The 17,288-nt window shown below is 51.3% G+C and overlaps 2 protein-coding genes across 3 annotated transcripts in view; one reads left to right on the top strand and one right to left on the bottom strand.

The window, feature by feature from the left end:
• The first annotated feature begins 659 nt into the window (after positions 1-659).
• Positions 660-2,145, top strand: PHLDA2 (pleckstrin homology like domain family A member 2). 2 transcript variants are annotated; one of them, XM_074918075.1, is made up of 2 exons: positions 660-1,204; positions 1,711-2,145. In XM_074918075.1, exon 1 carries the CDS (start codon positions 780-782, stop codon positions 1,176-1,178), a length of 399 nt encoding a protein of 132 aa, XP_074774176.1. In that variant the 5' UTR covers positions 660-779; the 3' UTR covers positions 1,179-1,204; positions 1,711-2,145. The 2 variants fall into 2 exon arrangements, with proteins under 2 accessions (XP_074774176.1, XP_074774175.1); XM_074918074.1 differs by having other exon boundaries at positions 660-1,125; positions 1,897-2,145.
• A 1,565-nt stretch (positions 2,146-3,710) lies between these two features.
• Positions 3,711-17,288, bottom strand: part of SLC67A1 (solute carrier family 67 member 1) — a 76,871-nt gene continuing 63,293 nt past the window's right edge. The window contains exons 10-12 of the mRNA XM_074918254.1: positions 12,709-12,810; positions 8,982-9,102; positions 3,711-3,898 (exon numbers count right to left, since the gene is read on the bottom strand). Of these exons, the coding sequence (XP_074774355.1) occupies positions 3,711-3,898; positions 8,982-9,102; positions 12,709-12,810 (411 nt within the window). The remainder of the gene's footprint in view (positions 3,899-8,981; positions 9,103-12,708; positions 12,811-17,288) is intronic.

The following is a 17,288-nucleotide window of genomic DNA, read 5'->3' on the forward strand; positions in this document are numbered from 1 at the left end:
GGTGCAGAGGTGGCGGGATGTGGGGCCTCAGATGAAGCTGGTGGGCTTGGCCAGGGCCGCCCCCTGGCTTGGGGTGACCCGGAGCTGGGGTCAAACCAGATACCAATGGGATATGGCAGTGGCCCACCACAGGCTGGGCTCGCACCTCTCTGTGCCAGGCGGAGATGTGCCAGGGCAGACCCAGTGTGGCAGAGATGCCGGGGTCCAGGACCACAGGACCACGGTTTGGGAAGCATCGTGTACCCCAGCGTGGACCTGAGAAGCGGCAGGGAGTGCTCAGAGGGGCAAGACTGGGGAGCATCGGGCCACAGCGGCCCCCTTCTCACCGAGGGGGTATGTCCTTGCTGGGCAAACACACGGAGCGGGGGCAGAACTGGGGTCCTCTCACGGAGTGGCCGCTGTGCCCCCGCCCACGGGGGCAGCAGAGCTGGGGTCCCGCGGGGAGGCACCCGCCTCCTCACCCCCATTCCACCCGCCGAGGCGGGGCAGCATCCAGCGCCCCCTCCCCCGTTCCCGGGGGTCCCCCCGCCCCGCAGCCCAGCGCCGACGGGCGGCGGCGGGCGGGGAGCGCGGCCCGGGGGGGCGGGCGGGAGGCGGGGCGGCGAGGGGGCGGCGGGCCGGGCTCCCCGGGGGAGGCACCGGAAGGCGCCCGGCGCTGATTCATTGCAATAAATTGTTCCCGTCGCGGCGAGGCTCGGTCATCGCCGCCCGAGCCGGAGCCGGGGCCGCAGCCGGAGCCGGAGCCGCAGCGGAGCCGCCGCCGCCGCCGGGGAGGGAGGATGAAGATGCAAGCCGAGGTGATCCGCGAGGGCGAGCTGGAGAAGCGGAGCGACAGCCTTTTCCAGCTGTGGAAGAAGAAGCTGGTGGTGCTGACCAAGGACAGCCTCAGCCTCTTCCCCGACGGGCACAAGCGGGCCAAGGGCAAGGAGCTGGGCTTCGGCTCCATCCTCAAGGTGGACTGCGTGGAGCGCACGGGCAAGTACATCTACTTCACCATCGTCACCAAGGACCGCAAGGAGATTGACTTTCGGTGCCCGGACCAGAGCTGCTGGAACGCCTCCATCACCATGGCCCTCATCGACTTCCAGAACAAGCGGGCCATCCAGGACTTCAAGAGCCGGCAGGAGATGGAGCAGGCGGCGGGCGCCCAGGAGCGGCGGCTGGCCCGGGCGCCCTGAGCCGCCGCCGCCCGCCCCGGCCCCCGGTGAGCCCCTCCGCGGCCCCCAGCGCGCTCCTGCCCGGGCTCTCCATTTCTTAAGAGTTTTTAAAATTATTATTATTCCACCCCACGCCTGCTTCGGGAAATCGAATGGGCGGTGGGAGCTCCCCTCGCCCCCTTCTTTTGCCGGAGGGACCCCCCCGGCTGCCGCCTCTCCGGCCCGAGAAGGTGCCTGTGGCCGCACCCCGAAACTGGGGCGCGCTGCCCGGCCGCCTGGGCGCAGGAGCTCTGGGGCTCGCTCCCCCTTTTCCAGTGCATCGCTGGGAATTTCTGGTGGGAGCTGGGCTCATGCGGGGTGCTGAGAAGTAGAGCTGGGGGGAGGATGTGAATAAGAAATAGCATTTGGCAGTGCTTTCCTTCCAGAACTTGCTAAAAACATGGTATCTGCGAAAATAAATGCTGAACGCTTACTCTCCCTTGAAAGTTCCCCTTTTTTTCATGCCCTGCTGTCCTGTTCACTTAACTAACCTCCTTTCTCTTGCTGCCTTTAGAGCTTACCACTGGATGATAAACCAGATCAAGTGTCTTGGACTGAAATGGGACAGGGTACCAATGAAGGAAAGCAAAGAAGAGAGCTGGAACAGCTTGGTTTTCTCCAAGCCCGTTGAGGCTGCTGAGCAAAGAGCCCTGAGCTTTGCCTGAGATGCATTTAAAGAAAAACCAAAGACTTTCGTAAAGGACTTCTAGCAAAGTGTCCACGTGTTTTGAGTGGCGCAGCTTTGCGAGCGATTATCTTCTATTTATGAGAGGCAAGGAAGATTCAACACTGACTGGTGGTGTTAAACACAATTTAAATTATTTGTAGTATCTATATTTGTATTTATTTTGATGAATGTCTTTCAGCAGTTACTGGTCTTAATATTGCTTTTGCATTAATATGTCCATTCCAAATAAATTACTTGAAATGTTCACTTTTTATTACTATACTCTGGGCTGCAGTAACTTCTGTTGGTGCATGTTTGTGGAGCAGGCAGTGGTTTAGTGGCTTAACAAGAGAGGGTAAGCTCAGCTTTTTGGTGCCCTGGACTGGCCAGCGGGAGGTGGAGAAAGCCCAGATAACCCATTTGTGTTTGACCTTGTCTCCTGACTGGGGAGGAAAAGTGTGTTGAGGTCCAGCTCTGGTCAGTGGTGGAAATAGGAAAGCCTACCACAGCTTGGATAAGCACGCCTTTTGAAGTGCTTTCCCAGCTAATCTAGTAATGGTGGCGACAGAAGGTGCAAGGGCTCCCTGCAACAGTAAAATGTTGCTGTTTGCTATCCCCCAACGTTTTCTCCCCAGCCCCTGGAGCTTAGTGCTGCGCTAAGGCAGAAAACTGGATTTTTGATTTTGGAATAACACAGTGCTGACGCTCCATGGGATTCCTCAGCTTTGCAGCAAAGCAAGCTGAACTTGCTCTCTCCTCTTCCTCCAGCTCTGCAGTCTCTAGAGTGAGTTAAATTTCTACAGGCTAATTGGGAAGAACAGAGACGGTCTTTTTTTGCCATAGTGCCCAGAACAAGAAGCTTGGAGAAAAAATTTTTTTTATAAAAGTACTGAAGTTTTATCTTGTGAGGCTCTAACTAATGCACTAACCAACCTGGGCTTCCTCGAGAGCAATGCTGCAACACCGGACTTGGCTCTGGCAGTCAGGACTATGAGCTTATCGGGCAAAGTACTCGATACTAATCCTGCAAATTTGGTAATTTCAGTCAGGTAATTTACCCCTTCTAATATCAGTGAAATTCTTGCAGGAGACTTTGTACTAGAGGAGGCTGCAAAGCATGTAATTACAAGCAGCCTGTAGTAAGAGCAAGAGTGACTTAGAACAGGGGGAAAAAAACCCCCAAACCTGGAAGGAGGGTTGGTCCCTGTTTCTGGAAGCAGCAGGGAGGCTGGCACTGCCGTGTGCTACGCCGGGGCTTTGCATCCTCCTTGCACACTGCTGGCAGCTGCGCTGCCGCCCGCCGGGCTCGTGCAGAGGTAGGGTTGCACGTGTTTGGGCTGTGGGTGTAGCAAACTTTTGGCCACAGTGAAAGCCTTTGGCCTCGATCCCCCTCTAGCACAAGAACTCCAGGGGTGCATTTAATGCAGTAAAATGACACTCGAAAGCAGATGTGTTTTACCCTGATTTTCCTCAGTACTGTTGCAGAGGAGGTGAAATAACAGGCCAAACCAGAGCAGAGGCACTGGCTCCTAATCCCCTTAGTTTCGGTGAATCCAGACAGGAATGCTGACTGACAACAGCTGAGGATCTGGAGCTAGTGCCTGCAATGACAGCCACCACTGTGGGGGGAACCCGATAGTTCCCGGGGTCCCGCAGCTGCCAGCTGCTCCAGCACAGCTCCAAGGCCTTTGCAAATTGATCTGTCCTTAGAGGCAAATGTTGGTGAAATGCAAGGTATTGTTCAAATGGTTTTATTCCAGGTTTATGGAATCAAAAATAAAACTCAAGAACATCTCTATTTTGTTGGAAAAAGGGTGTGTGTGTGTGTGTACTTTCTTGTGACTGAATTATTGGCTTTTCACCTCTCTCAGTGGGATTTTATTCTTTAAGAGGTAAACAAACAAACCTATATTGACCACTAGCTGTAAATAACCAAAGGAGGAGACTCCAAATTGTTTGTATAAAAGTCCACCGATGGTTGGGCCCACCGTCCGGGTCAGGGGTTGCACCGAGGCGCAAATCCCGAGCATGGTACCTAGGAGAGACAGCAGAGACCACAGGGTGAGAGCAAGTCTTGGGAGAGAAAAGCAGAGAAGAGCATGTGGGAACTCCTTCATCCCTGATGGTGTTCCCCTGCAGTAGTAGCAAATCACTTCAACTAATCTCTTGCATTAATTTATAGAGGTCCAGTTAGGGTTTGTTAAGGCTAAGGACTCCTGGAGGCACTGGGACTAGTTTCCACCACGAGCCAGCTCAGCTCTTTACTGAGTGGTCCAGACGACTGTATCACTGCCCAAAAGGCAAGTCGGTGCTCACTGCTGCCTTCACCAGGGCCCAAGGATGCCTTTGGCCCCAGAAGCTGCTTCTCACCATCGCATCTAGCAGGGCTGGTAACTACTGCATGGGGTGAGGAAAGAGAGGTAATTTCTAGGCTTGTGTTCGAGACTTCTAAGCAAATCACACAGCTTCTTCCAGCATCATAATTACCCGAGGCCTCTGTTTCACCCAAGCTGCTGCTATTGCTGTTTATTCGCTTGCGTGGGACAGAGAAACAGCTCTTGAGGGTTTAGCAGTAGCAAGAGGCTTAGGGCTAACTAGGTCTTTAAGGATAAATAAATAAAACCATAGATAAAGACTGAACCCCCTTGAGATACTCCCCCACCTCCCTTGCAAAAAGAACGGATATTTCAATTTGGATGGAAATGTGAGCCCTTCTCTCAGCTGGGCTGCTTGCCCCTCCAGCAGCTCTCCCATTTGCATCATTAACAGGAACCCGGCGGATGGGGAAGCACCTCCAGTTTGGCAAAGGCAGGTTTTTTCCACGCACAGACGGACAGCCAGGACGTTCCACGGGATTCAAAGCTGTCCCCCACGCACCCTGTGTGCTCTTTTGCCTTGCAGTTGCAGGATGACTATCACAGTCAGGGGAGAAAAAACACCTGGCTGGCCAGAAAATCATTAGCCCCCAACACGGGGAGGAAAGGCAAGCTGGCAGCCTATGCAAGAATCTTGTGCCCTGCTCTAAAATGATGTTTGCAGTAATTTATTTATTTATTTATTTTTAATATCAGTATGATTATTTGGGCTGTTTGGTATCAGTTTTCCACCAAGACATGCATTGAGGCATTGCCACCACACAAGGCCAGCAGCATCTGGGAAGGATGAGGAGCATGCTGTCCTGCATGGAAGGAGATGTGGAGCCCAGAGCGAGATTTAACGTGGGTAACCATGGGGAAATGATCCGTGGCTCCGAGAGGGAAGAGGCAGCCAGGTGTTAGCGCAATGCCGGCCAGCGACTGCTGGGCTTTTATCAGCATGCTTAAAATACTTGTGCAATGAGCCGGAGCCCAGGGCGTAGCCCCGTGGAGAGGGAAATCTCCCGGGAAGCGCTGCTGAGTGCTCCTCCCGCGCATGGGAACACAAAGGCCATGGGTGGGACCTCGCCTTGACCCTTTGCCAATGGGAACCATCCCACAACCACCAAACTTTCTGGGCAGGTTTTGCAATTATTTTTTCCCCTCTAGGTATTTGAATTAAACTAATTACTACATAAAATTGCCAAACTGGCTCTTATGATTGAGGAGGCACTTTTTTCCTTTCCTTTTTTTTTTTTTTTTTTCCCAGAAATCCATCCTCTTAAAAGGCTGGGCTCTCCCTCTGCACTTCTCCAACATGTTGCTGAGAAAGATAATTTCTGTTTAATGGGCTTAAATTAGTTCCCTCGTGTCAGACGCCCTCGAGCTTTGGGACACTGTAAATCTCAGCTCTGCAGCATGGCTCTAGCTCTACTGCAAAGCTGTGCATGTGCTGGATCTCATTTAAGGCAAGACCTTTAACTGGGACAAGTCACCATCTCAGCAGAAATAACTCCTGCGTCACTTTGTGCAGCTCTGCCAACGCACATGCTCACCTTCTTCATCACAGTTATCCCACTTTCTACACCTTCCCTGCCCTTTTTCCTCCCTCCCCAGCTTCTCTCCCCCTTTTCCCATAGCTGGCATGACCCATCCCGGCTGGGAGCCCATCCTCCCCTCCTGCTCAGCCCTCCTCTCCTCCCGCAGGTTTCAGGGTTGGGTGTTGGCAGCTCCCCAAGCCGGGCAGCTCCATCCCTCCTCCCATCCTCCGCTGTGCCGGGCACACCGGCTCAACCTCCTTCCAGCTCACATCCTGTTGCTCAGCTGATGGTGCTGGCCCAGATCAGCCACACACCCGCGGGCAGTCGCGGGGCCTGATTTAATGATTAGGTCATCGCACCAGCGGCTGCCTTCCAACCGGCAAAGCCTGAGCAAAGCTAGGGGGTTCAGTGTGCCGAGCCCCGCCTGGCTGCAAGCTCTCCTCCTAAGGTTTTGTGTCTGATGTGCAAATAAAATCAGGAAACGTGGGCCCATTACGCAAGGAGGCTCTGCTGGGCTTCCTCCCTCCCTCCCCCGAGGGTGGGGGGCTCTGTGCAGAAACAAGACCTCCATTCTCGGGGAGGGAGCAGGGTTGACAAGGAGTGCTTGTGCAGATGCAAGTCCCCCTGGGCTCGGGGCTCCCCTCCCACTGGCTCGCACGCCCAGCTGAACAGCATGTGCACATCGGGCAGAATTTTCCCTTCCTGCCTTTGAAGATGAGGAGAGGGGAAAAAAAATATCAAAGGGAAACGAATGAAATCATTTCCGCTATCTTCACTTCAGTGCAGAGCCTCAGCCATAAGCAAAGAGCAAGTGGTAAACTCATCAGCCTTAGTAAGAAGTGACCTTGGATCGCTCCTGAAAGCAGGATGATGGGTGCAAGGGATGGTGCCATCCTACGTCCCACTGTTCCCTTTCCAAGACACCTATTTAGAAGGCAAGTATAGGTGACTCAGAGTCTAGCATGGGTGGACAGGTTATCCTCCTGCAACGTCCCATCTGTTCCAGCCCCATGATGAGACAGACACTAGAGCTCGGCCCAAATTCCAGCTCCTCAGAAAGCCTCTCCCTGGCCCAAAAAACCCCCTCCATGGGCTCTGCTGGCCCCAGGCTGGCAAAAAAAAAACATCGGGAAAAGACAGCAGCAAGGCTCAAAAGTGATGTTTCCAAAGGCATAATCTCAGTGTGTGATTTCCTTGCATTAGCTAAAAGTTGTTGCAAGCTAGCACTCAGGTTTTTGACGCAGTGATGCTTTTTCATAAAGCCAGATTTTCACACTCAGAAAAGCAGGGATTTCTAACATGCCACTGAAGTGCTCGCTTTACAGAGCTGGTCACAGGCTCGCATAGGAAGGAGCAGCCTTTTAGCTGCTGTACGGGTGGAGCAGCCGTTGCGGGGTGCCACCCACGGCCAGAGACGGATGGCAGGCATTTTAATAGCTGCATTTCTCTGCGAGACACCCACGCCGTCACTGCTGCAGCTGCTGTGGAGAGGCAGCTTGTCGGCTCTGCTGCGTCAGGCATTCCTGCCTTCGTCCTGGCCCCTGCCTGGGTGCATCCAAAGCAAGCACAAAACCATCAGATGCCTCTTCCCTCGGAAACGTTGCAAGGAGAAAGCACAGATTGAAAGGCGAGGGCCAGGGACGTGCAGTGGATACAAGGTTTTCCCCCAGTGCCACCATCCTCCGTGCCAGCAGCATCCTTCCCTGGCATGTTCAGTTTCAAGCCAACCCTAACTCTGCAATTTGTAGTAGCACTTGGTATGGCATCAGTCCAGGATGGATGGGCAGAAGAAAACCCTGGAGAACCCATGGCTCCCTGTTGTCCCGCCACCCCCTCCTGACCCTCTGCACCACCCCGCAAGCTGCCTCCGTGCTGCCCTGGTGTGCGGAGACCATCCGCCCCGTCGAGCTGCAGGCTGACCTAACAACATACGCAAGCAGGGAGCAGGATGAGGCAACTAAACCCATTTTCCTCTCTGACCGAAGCTTGCCTCCAGGCTTTAAAAGCCAAGCAATGCTCCGGTTTTCCTCACAAAGCCCCTTTGAGAAGAGCTTGGATGAATTCCAGCTTGGCTGTATGTCCCAAAGCTGCTTGGTGCCCTTCCCCCCAGCTCTCCCTCCCTGAACATTGCCCCAACTCATGAAACAGCAGATTTTCTTCCCAGACAAGTGGAGGAGCTGAGACATCCCCAGTCCTCACCTCCCCAGGAACTAAGTGGTCCTCCCAGGTAGAAGTACCGCACTCAGAAATCACAGGCTCCCGCCATGTGTAGGAGATGTGATGGTCAGCTCTAAAATAAACTACTGAAGTGACATTTTAAAAAGCTCTTAATCCAGAAGCATCTCAAAAGTGCTTTATAAACTTCACTAATGGGCTGTGCAAACTGTAACTCCCATTCTCGGTAGGGTCTGTGCCGAGGTATCTGCTCAGACAGCTGCTGGGAAGATGAAGGGTGCAGGCTGGCATCCCAAAAAGACTCAGCTAAAGCAGAGACACCCTCGGGTACCTGGTGAATGCAGTTCTGGGAGAAAATCCTGAAAGAGCTTGAGCAAAATACACCAAACTGAGTTAAACCAGCTCCATCCTGGGACAAACATAGCAAGGCTCCCGTGACAGTGACGCAGGCATATTTCCTTCATTGACAGAACTAAAACCCCAGGTATAAAGATTTGTGTGCATTTCAGCCACCTTGTAAAGAGAAATACAGTAACTCTTTGACTGAAATACGTCCAGAATGTAGAGAGGAGGACAATTACTGCATCCAGAAAAGCATGTTTCCAAAGGGTGATCCAGAACACCCTCCTGACATGCCCTAAGTTAAAAGGTGTGAATGAGCAGCCCTCTCAGTCATGGTGGAAAAGTAGCTGATTTTTTTTTTTTTTTTTTAACATATCTTGGCTTCCCGTGGAAAGGAGAGTTTGGGAGAGCTTTCCCTAGCTGTGCCCACCATGATGGACATCAGCAGGTGGCACAGGCCCAGGAGCACTGGGTCACGGGATGCTTGCTCAATGTTGTTCAAGCTCATCCCATATTAGCAACACTGGTTCCTGTTCATCTGCTCTGCTGACGCCCATTGCACGCAACTGCCTGGCCAGATCTGCTGGGGAATTGGGTGTTTGCCATGAATGTGACCAGAATTTGATAGCAGTGGTGTGAGCTGAGAAGCACCCGATGGAGTCAAAAATGAGAAAAGACCAGTCTGATCTTTCTTGATGAGTCTTACCAGTGTCAGAGGAGGGGACAGCCTTGGTGAGGATGCTGTCGGTGATGGTGCCCAGCATGCTGAAGGCGAACACCAGTGGCACAGCAATGATGCAGTAGTGCCACACGGTCCTCATCAGGGCCTAAGGGACAGGACACAGCAGACCACGGATCATTAGAGAGCACAAGCAGTGACTTTGTGCCAAGTAATAACCTAGAAAAACATCAGAAGTCAAAGCCATGTCTTGGGCAAATTGTGGGAGCCACAACTGATACATGACAGCGTGGCCTTGGCCATTGCAGGGTCTTTCACAGCCCCACCATTTGTCTGCTGTGAATTATTCTAAGCACGTGGAGCAAGGAGCAAATGATACCCCACAACCTGGCAGCACGTTTCTCCGGCACTGCTGTGGGTATTTTTAGTGTCTGGGAATTAGTGACGTCCCTGCATCCTTCCCCCTGTCTTCTGTCTCTTGTCCAACTCCTGAGGAAACCCTGAACAGCAGATGCATGTGGTGTACTTCAGGAAGCCTCCATTACTTATACAAAACAGCCTAGAGAAGGTATTTCAGTTCATTATCATAAATAATTAAAACTAAACTGAGCTTGTCAAAATAAATGAGCGCTGTGCATTATGTAACACCGTACCTTTGGGATTTCTAATCCTGTTCTGCTGCTTCCTTGCTAATAAATTCACTGAATTCGGTAATCTGGAATAGATCTTCTGGCCATAAATGCACATTAGCGAGCATAATTAGTGAGAGTAATGATTTTGTTATTGCACATATTCTTAGTGGAGACATCCCTCCAGCTGTTTAATATTGAAACAATAGCACTGAGGCTCCCTAAGCCGTGGGGCTAAAGCGGCGCTCGGCTCATTCACAAGCCCTGCTGGTCAAATGAATGGATATCTCTGGGACATGGAAAGGAAATTCCCCCTTTCTTGCAAGTCTCTTGCCCTCACCCATGTCTCAAGGTGTGTTATTGTGGCTGGAAAATATCTCTGTTACTGGTTTAGCCAGAAGTTTCATTCTCTGGGGTTCTCTCTCCTACGATCTGGTCCCTGCCTCTTGGCTACAGAAGATGGAGAAGCCCAGAGACATTTCTCACTAATGACTTGGAAATATTGAGGTTTATTCCTAGTTCCCCTCTAGAGTCACACAGAACCAGGTTTCTCTCCTTGGAGGGGCTCTTTGCCTACGTTTTGGTTAAGATCTAGGCACTTCTGATTAAGGAACCGGAGAACAAAGCCAGAGGAACAGGTATTTGGTACATAAACACTCAGACGGAGGGAGAATATTTCTTTGCTAGGGCAAATGTCATTGCAGGACAACATTGCAGAGCTTGTAGGAAAAAACAGCTTTAACCCCCACTGCTCTGGATGAATTCCCTCATAGGCTGAAGCAAGTGGGCAGAAAAGAGCAGAGTCATGTCTGTACCTCCTGTAAAACCAGGGGAAATGGCTCCTTGCTGCCCTAGGACTCAGAGCCAGGCAGAGCCCAGTCTCTGCTGCACCTCAGCTGCTGGGTTTGTAGGACCCTTTTTGACCTGAGCAGATCTGAAGTCATTTTTCAAGGTGAGGGAGGCAGAACCAGGAGTTTCAGCAGACAGGCTCAAAACGCAAACACCTGGGAAATGAAGGCAGCAAGGCAGGATGAGGCACAGCCATACCTTCAGACAAAGAGAAAAAACTTCCCCGTTGCAACCGCCAAGCCCTCCTACACTCCTGCCCACGTGCTCCCGCCTTGCATCTGCAGATCAGACACTGGCTCTCCCCTCATCTCCTTTTCCAGGTGTTACTGCCGAGCTCCCAGTCCACCCCTTCCCAACTCCAGCAGTCGATTGCTGGGAACATCCTGCATCCTCTTCCCAGGATTTCTGCTCTGGGGAGGAGGTCAGCTTCATTTGGAGGCCCGATGCAGCAAGGGCACAGTGGGCGGGATGCTCTTCCACTGGTGGCTGTGCAGGATTAAAAGCTTTGTGCATTAATCTCTGCATTTGGGCCCTGCTGCTGTGACAGCACTCATCCCCACCGAGACAGAAAGCTACCCCAGAAACGGATGTTTTCTCAGCAGCCGCTTGAACAGAGTGCTTTTTAATAAAGCGTCCCCAGCGAAGAGGATTGCAGCTGCGTTTGCCTATGAATAGTTCTCGTGGGAAGTCATTGCTGACCCTTGTCCCCAGGCCTGTGCTGTCAGGATGTCCACAGCCCTCCAGGCTTGGTGTAATTGCCAACTCTAAAACCATTTCCCTTCCTGGCTCCCCTTCCCGCGCAGCCAGTGTGAGTCTCCCCATGCTAGGGCATTAGCCACTGCAAGCCGTGCTGCCCCATGTGTCCCTCTGCTGCCTTTCTCTCCTACCTCCAGCCACCTCCAGCCTCTCAGTCAGACCTCAGTGCACAAAACCCATTTCCTCCATGTTGCTCCTCTGCCTGATTGCCATGGGACTGGGCTTTGGCACAGGGAGCCAGCCCCAGTGGTACTCTGCCCTGCACCCATTTGGGGATGCTCAGGTCCTACCTAATTTCTCCACCCATGACCAAAAAGCAATGGCGAGACCTTCAAAGCCCTTCCCGAGCCATGCTCAGAAGCACCAAGCCCTGTGCAGATGTCCCATACTAAGGGGACACATCCATGCCAGCCAAAACCACATGACACCAGGTGGGAGAGACCCTTCCTGAGCATCCTACCACCCAGCAGCATCTCTGTGAGCCCCAAAATCCCAGAGAAGGTGACCACACTCCATGTGCAGAGCCAACCCTTCGTCAACATCCATCCTCACTTCCCAGCCTCATCTCAGACACACGGTTTAGCTTCAGATTAGCTAAGGTGTGTAGGTGCCTCATCTCAACTGTATAGCTGGGAACAACAAGCCTCAGTACCCTCCAGGATTTGGCCCTGGCCTCCCTGTGGCTGCAGCATGGTTGCAGGAATGGCACCCATCCTACCCGTGCTGGCAGAAGCAGCAGTGTCCCAGCGACAAGGCTTGAGGCCAAATCCTGCAGGGAATGTGAAAAGGCTGATGCAGCCCAACCATCCTTTGGGCCCATCTCACTGACAGGGACTGGTGCACACCCTTCCTCCATCCCTGTGGCCTGGGCAGAACTATCAGCTGGCTGAACGTGGCTTATCTGAGCAAAGAGGCTTACCAGCAGAGCTGTCTACGTCAACTTGGTTTTCTAATTACCGCTCGAGATTGGAATCAGCTGTCGACCATGCAGACACAACCAGCGCTGGGTAACATCACTTATCCCAAAATGGAGGAACAAAATTATTGCCTTGCTGCCTCCTTCCCCAAATAGTTTCAGCTTGGGGGAATTAGGCAAACATAAGGCCCCAGAAGAACACACAACCTCCGCTGTCTCGCAGCAGGGTACAACCTACAATGATTTTCCTCCCCTTAATCTTCATTTACTTTCTGGGTAGTTCAGGAAATGCAGCTGCTGACAAGACCAAGGGCAGGATTTCTATGCAAAGCCAGTGACTCAGGAGGGACTTAACAAGTTTCTGTGATAGATTAATTTTTTTTTAAATCCTCGTAACTATTACTCACACATCTTGCTATTATTGGGTGCAGTGCTGAGCGCACCTGTTTGCGCAGAGGCCCAAGAGAGCTGGTTTCCCTTCTGAGGACCACCCAGCAAAGCCAGTGGTGGCATTTTAAGGGGCAGAACTTGCAGCCAGGTCTCACGGACCTTGTGCTGCTGTGTTATTAAAAGGCACTGTGGATGATTTCCTGCTGAGCCGTACCATGCCGAGGCCCACGCCGGCGAAGACGAAGACACTGAGCCTGAGCAGGGTCCTCTCCGTGCAGCTGTTAGTGAGTTTTCCAATGACCAGACCCTGGACAACCTGGGAAAGAAGCACACAAGTACCATTAAGCCCAATAGATAACAATTCAAATAAGTTCAAAAGAGAATTTCTACAGTGCTTCAAGCAAATTAAAGGCAGCAAATAGGTTATTCCCTTTTTTTTTTCTTTTTTTTTTTTTTGAGAAAAAGAGACCTCCCTGTCACAGCAAACGGCTGGAAGACATGATCCATTATGGCAAGCATTTTGCATCCTAAGGCTAGATCCATCCTTCAGCTGAAAGTCTTTACTCGGGGTGCATGGCTGAGTTTACCATCACTGACTACTCACCAGTGGTGACTGAAACTTTCTAAATACACTTGCAGATACAAATGATTTTTTCTAACTTGTGATGTTTTTGTGAAATACAGTGAATACTAAGATCTTCATTCTTGGCAAATCCTCCCAAAGGAAAACTATACATTTATGTGCAGAGGAGGAAAATGCCTCCTGTACCTTCTCTTGCCATTATTTAAAACTATAAATATACAAATTGGGTGGTTCATCCTTTTTAGGCAGGAAACAAGTACGACGGAGATGCTAATACCCAGCCCCAGCAGTATGCGCAGACATGAGGGATGGGAAACTGGTTTTACAGATTTTAAATAAAAACTGAGAGAGAGGATAAGGGAAGGAGAAGCAAAAAATTTAAATCCCAGGAAGTATTTGACTTTTCTAGCACTTTGCAGAGAAAAGATTCCCTCTTTTATTTCTCTGTACAGCATCTCCTGTACTTCAGGTGATACTGGCCCAAGTGGACATGAGAGGACAGAGGCTGGAAGAGTTCACTGTGAAAATGAAGCCTGACTGACTGCATTTCAGGGGAGGATCAGATAGGAATCTACCGAGTTTTCCCTGCCTTGAAAGGGTTTGTTTGATCCAAGCAAAAACCCCTCTGACTTGAAAGAAGAGCTCTAGTTCAAAATGCTTTGTTTGGCAGGATGGCTTCGTTTCATTAGCAGTCCATCCTGGAGAAAACCTCGCTGCTCTGCTTGGACCTGCAATGACACTAAGCCATGCTCAGCCTTGCTGTGAAACCCAAACTCAACTGAAAGGAAATGAGTGCAAAATAAATAAGAAAGTAAGTTAAAAGAAAGGAAATGTTAATCTATGACAAACAGTCCAGAAAAAGCAATTTAATTACTTAAAATTAAAAAAAAAAGTAAAAAGCAAATAGTAATAGAGTTAAAATAAAGCTAACATTAAGAACAATAGCCACAAATTAAATATATTTCCAACAAGCTACAACTCAATGGAAAACATCAAAACTCGACCCTTCACTTTGCTTCAGAGCCCAAGCAATTTTTGACACGAGGGCACATCACACCAAGTAGAGATTTTAGTCCCCAGTAAACACTTTTCCTGCCTCCTTTTTGTCCCTGTCCCCACCCTTGGGCAGGGCTTGAGAGCTTGCCTGACATGTTCCCAGCCACACGTGATGGTGGCACAGGCCCCACATGTCTCTCCTGGGTCGTGTCACCGTTGAGAGGCCTTGGGGACACTGGTGGACGATGCATGGGGTGACCTGAGTCATCCCGGCTGAAAGTCCTGCCGTGGACGCAGGAGGAGGCTGATACCAGCCCTGGCAGCTTCTACTCAGGGGGTGGGTGGAGAAGCTGCTGAGTAACACTTCATTAAGCTGAGTGCTCCTAAAAACGAAGAAGAATCGTCATTATCTTTTTGCAACTTCCCAGTCACTTCTGCCAGCGCGCCCTGGTTGGAGCTGTGCTGAGTCACATGGGACAGGGGCTGAACCCCATCACAGGACATGGCTTGACTCAGTGGTGGCATCACCTGAACCCCAGTTTGGCTCTGCTGAGGCACTGGAGGAAAGGAAACGTTTCTCAATTTGCCCAGACTTGAATGGCATATTTAATTGGGATACACCATGCAGGCACAGCCCGGTCCCTGCCCTTCCTTGAGTCATTGGGGTATATCATCAGCATCGTCCCAGAGCAGCCCTGTCTGATGTCCATGGGAGTGGCATACCCCAAAACATCTCCATCACTACACGCAAGCACCTAAGCGCAGGCAAAAAGAACCGCTGCAGCAAAGCCAGGCTCTGAGCAGGCAGGATCTGGAGATAAGCAGACCGCGCTGTCCCCGGAGCAAGCGGGGCAGAGGGACAGTCCTTGTGCTAAGGCTGGCATTCAGCATGGGCTTCCCTGTCACTCAGACTGTGGCAATACAAGCGTGAGGTAAAACACCACTGCTGACCCAACTAACTCAGTGGTGGCACATTTTTCCAAGGGCAAGTGTCACCCCAAGTCACCTGCTTTCCCTTTGGGGCTGAGCAGCCATCCTTGGGTCATACAGACTGTAGCCTCCCCACTGGTTACATGGGCTGCCTGACCCCCTCCCCAGAATGGTCGTTGCCAATCCAGCCATGAGCCCCAAGCAGGCAGGGCCCATCATCTTGATTTTGGACGCACCACCTTGATTTAGGTGCTGGGTAATGTTTCCAGTCACCAGGAGTTCCAAACTCACTTCCAGTCTGAATTTACACCTGAAAACCCATTATTTCCAGCCTGCAGTTTTCCCTGGGTGCACAGTCCCCAGGTTTGCATGGGCAGGCTGCACAGGCACATTCAGGACGGAGGAAGCAGAAGGGGGTTCATGTGAGCTCTCCTATGTAAGGGTTCGGATGTGTGCTGCCATGGCCCGGGTGTAGCAGGGGCATCCCAGATGACTTGGCCATTGTCTCTCCCATGGACAAGCCTGGGTGGCACTGACAATCGGATTTATCCTTATTTTTATTCCTGCTGGCATGATCTGGGCTTTTCCCTTGCATGTAACCTCCTCTTGAGATCGACTGCGAAGGGCCTTCCCCTCCTGCATTTCGCTTTGCCTGGATGGTGCTTGCCTTTGTAACCTGACCTCCTTTGAAGTCGGGGAAGAGCCAGTGTACCTGGCTGGAATGCCTTCTGTCATCAATAAACAAAAGAGAGAGGAAATTGTTTGCAAGTGAAATAACAGGCACTGCCCGTGGCTATGTACACATGTCACAGGAAAAACCAACTCATCCTTTTTTTTCCTCCCCTCATCCTTCTTTAAAGGCAAATAAGTCTCACAATAAATGCATAAGAACAGCCAGATCTCTCCTTGTCGTTCTGCTGGATTCGCCAAACTGGGGATTCCTTACACTAGTTCAGCTGACCAGGCACAACAATCCTCTCCACGTCTGTCACTGTCTTATGGGCTCCCATTTGCTCAGAAGAGCAAATTACCCATTTTATTGTTAGCCTCACTTCAGGAATCTCTTGCAGGATGGAAAAGATAGTTGCTGTTTGAAGGTTTAAGGTGCTAGCTTTTGGAAGATTTTTGAACAGTGAAGCACTAGCCTTGCTGCATGGAGCTGCCGCTGAGCAGGACTGGCACCTGCAAGTAGCTAACCTCCTTGGTGGAGGTTAGAGGAGTTCTGCAGATGCTTGGTTGGTCCTCCACGCTCAGCGGACGCAGGAGTGTTTCTACAGATTGTTCCATCAGCACTGACTGAAAGCTTGACGGAGCCCAGCAACAAAATAAATTCCCTTTCACCCAAGTGGAATTGAAAAGACATGAGAAGGTCGGAGAGGCAGGCGCAGCAGGTCAGATAAGCTGGTACAGCCGAGCAGAGAAGATGCAGGGCCCCATCCCTAGTGCAGATAGCATGATTCACATCAGAGGCAGCCTCCCACGCACCGGACCCGTATCTCTCGCCTTTGAACTTGTGCCCAGCTGGCGGTTCCCAGGGCGAGCACAGCGCGGCTGGGTGGGACGCGCGGGTGGGCACCGGCTGGGGCAGACCACGGCGGGCAACAAAAATCATGAGGCTTTTCAGCACGGCCTGAAGGTGGTGTAAAACTTTGGGTGGGGGGAAAGGGAGTTGTACTGACACGGTGATGCCAGAAAGCGCTTGAGAAGTAGTTCAGGTATTGCAGAGGAGCAGGAGGGCGGTGGGACTGGAAAGAGAGCTGACGGTGAGGACCAAACTGCTGAAGGCAGCACTCTGCCAAACAGGGGGAAGAGGACCATGTGTTTTGCAAACTCCAGCCTAATCACTTTCTTTCCCCCTTCAACCCGCCCCCCTTCACAGATTTAAATCCTTCAAAGCGAGGAAACTGGAGAACTTTCTGTTTGTTGTTGCAAGGTCCTTTCACCAGTGGGTTTTCCCCCTAGGCATACCTGGCTGTAATTAAATCCCTGGCTCTTTAATCATCTCTTTTGCTGTGCAGGGGAAAAAAAAAAAAAAAAAAAAAAGCAAGAGGGACAGACTGGTGATAAGATGATATGCAATGTAAATCTCTCCTCCAGGAATCTCTCTCATCTTTTCAGGATCACTCCGTACCAACTTGTCCCTCCAGAAGCTGCACAGCTAGAGGTGGAGTTTGTATAACAATACAAATTTAAACACAGTAAATAGAACAGATGTCTTATGATTTCTTGATCCTCAGGGTTATAAATATCTACCCCTTTGTCCCACCCAGTTTTTGTTTGGTGCA

The sequence above is a fragment of the Athene noctua genome, chromosome 14 (assembly GCF_965140245.1).
Source record: "Athene noctua chromosome 14, bAthNoc1.hap1.1, whole genome shotgun sequence".
NCBI lineage: Eukaryota > Metazoa > Chordata > Aves > Strigiformes > Strigidae > Athene > Athene noctua.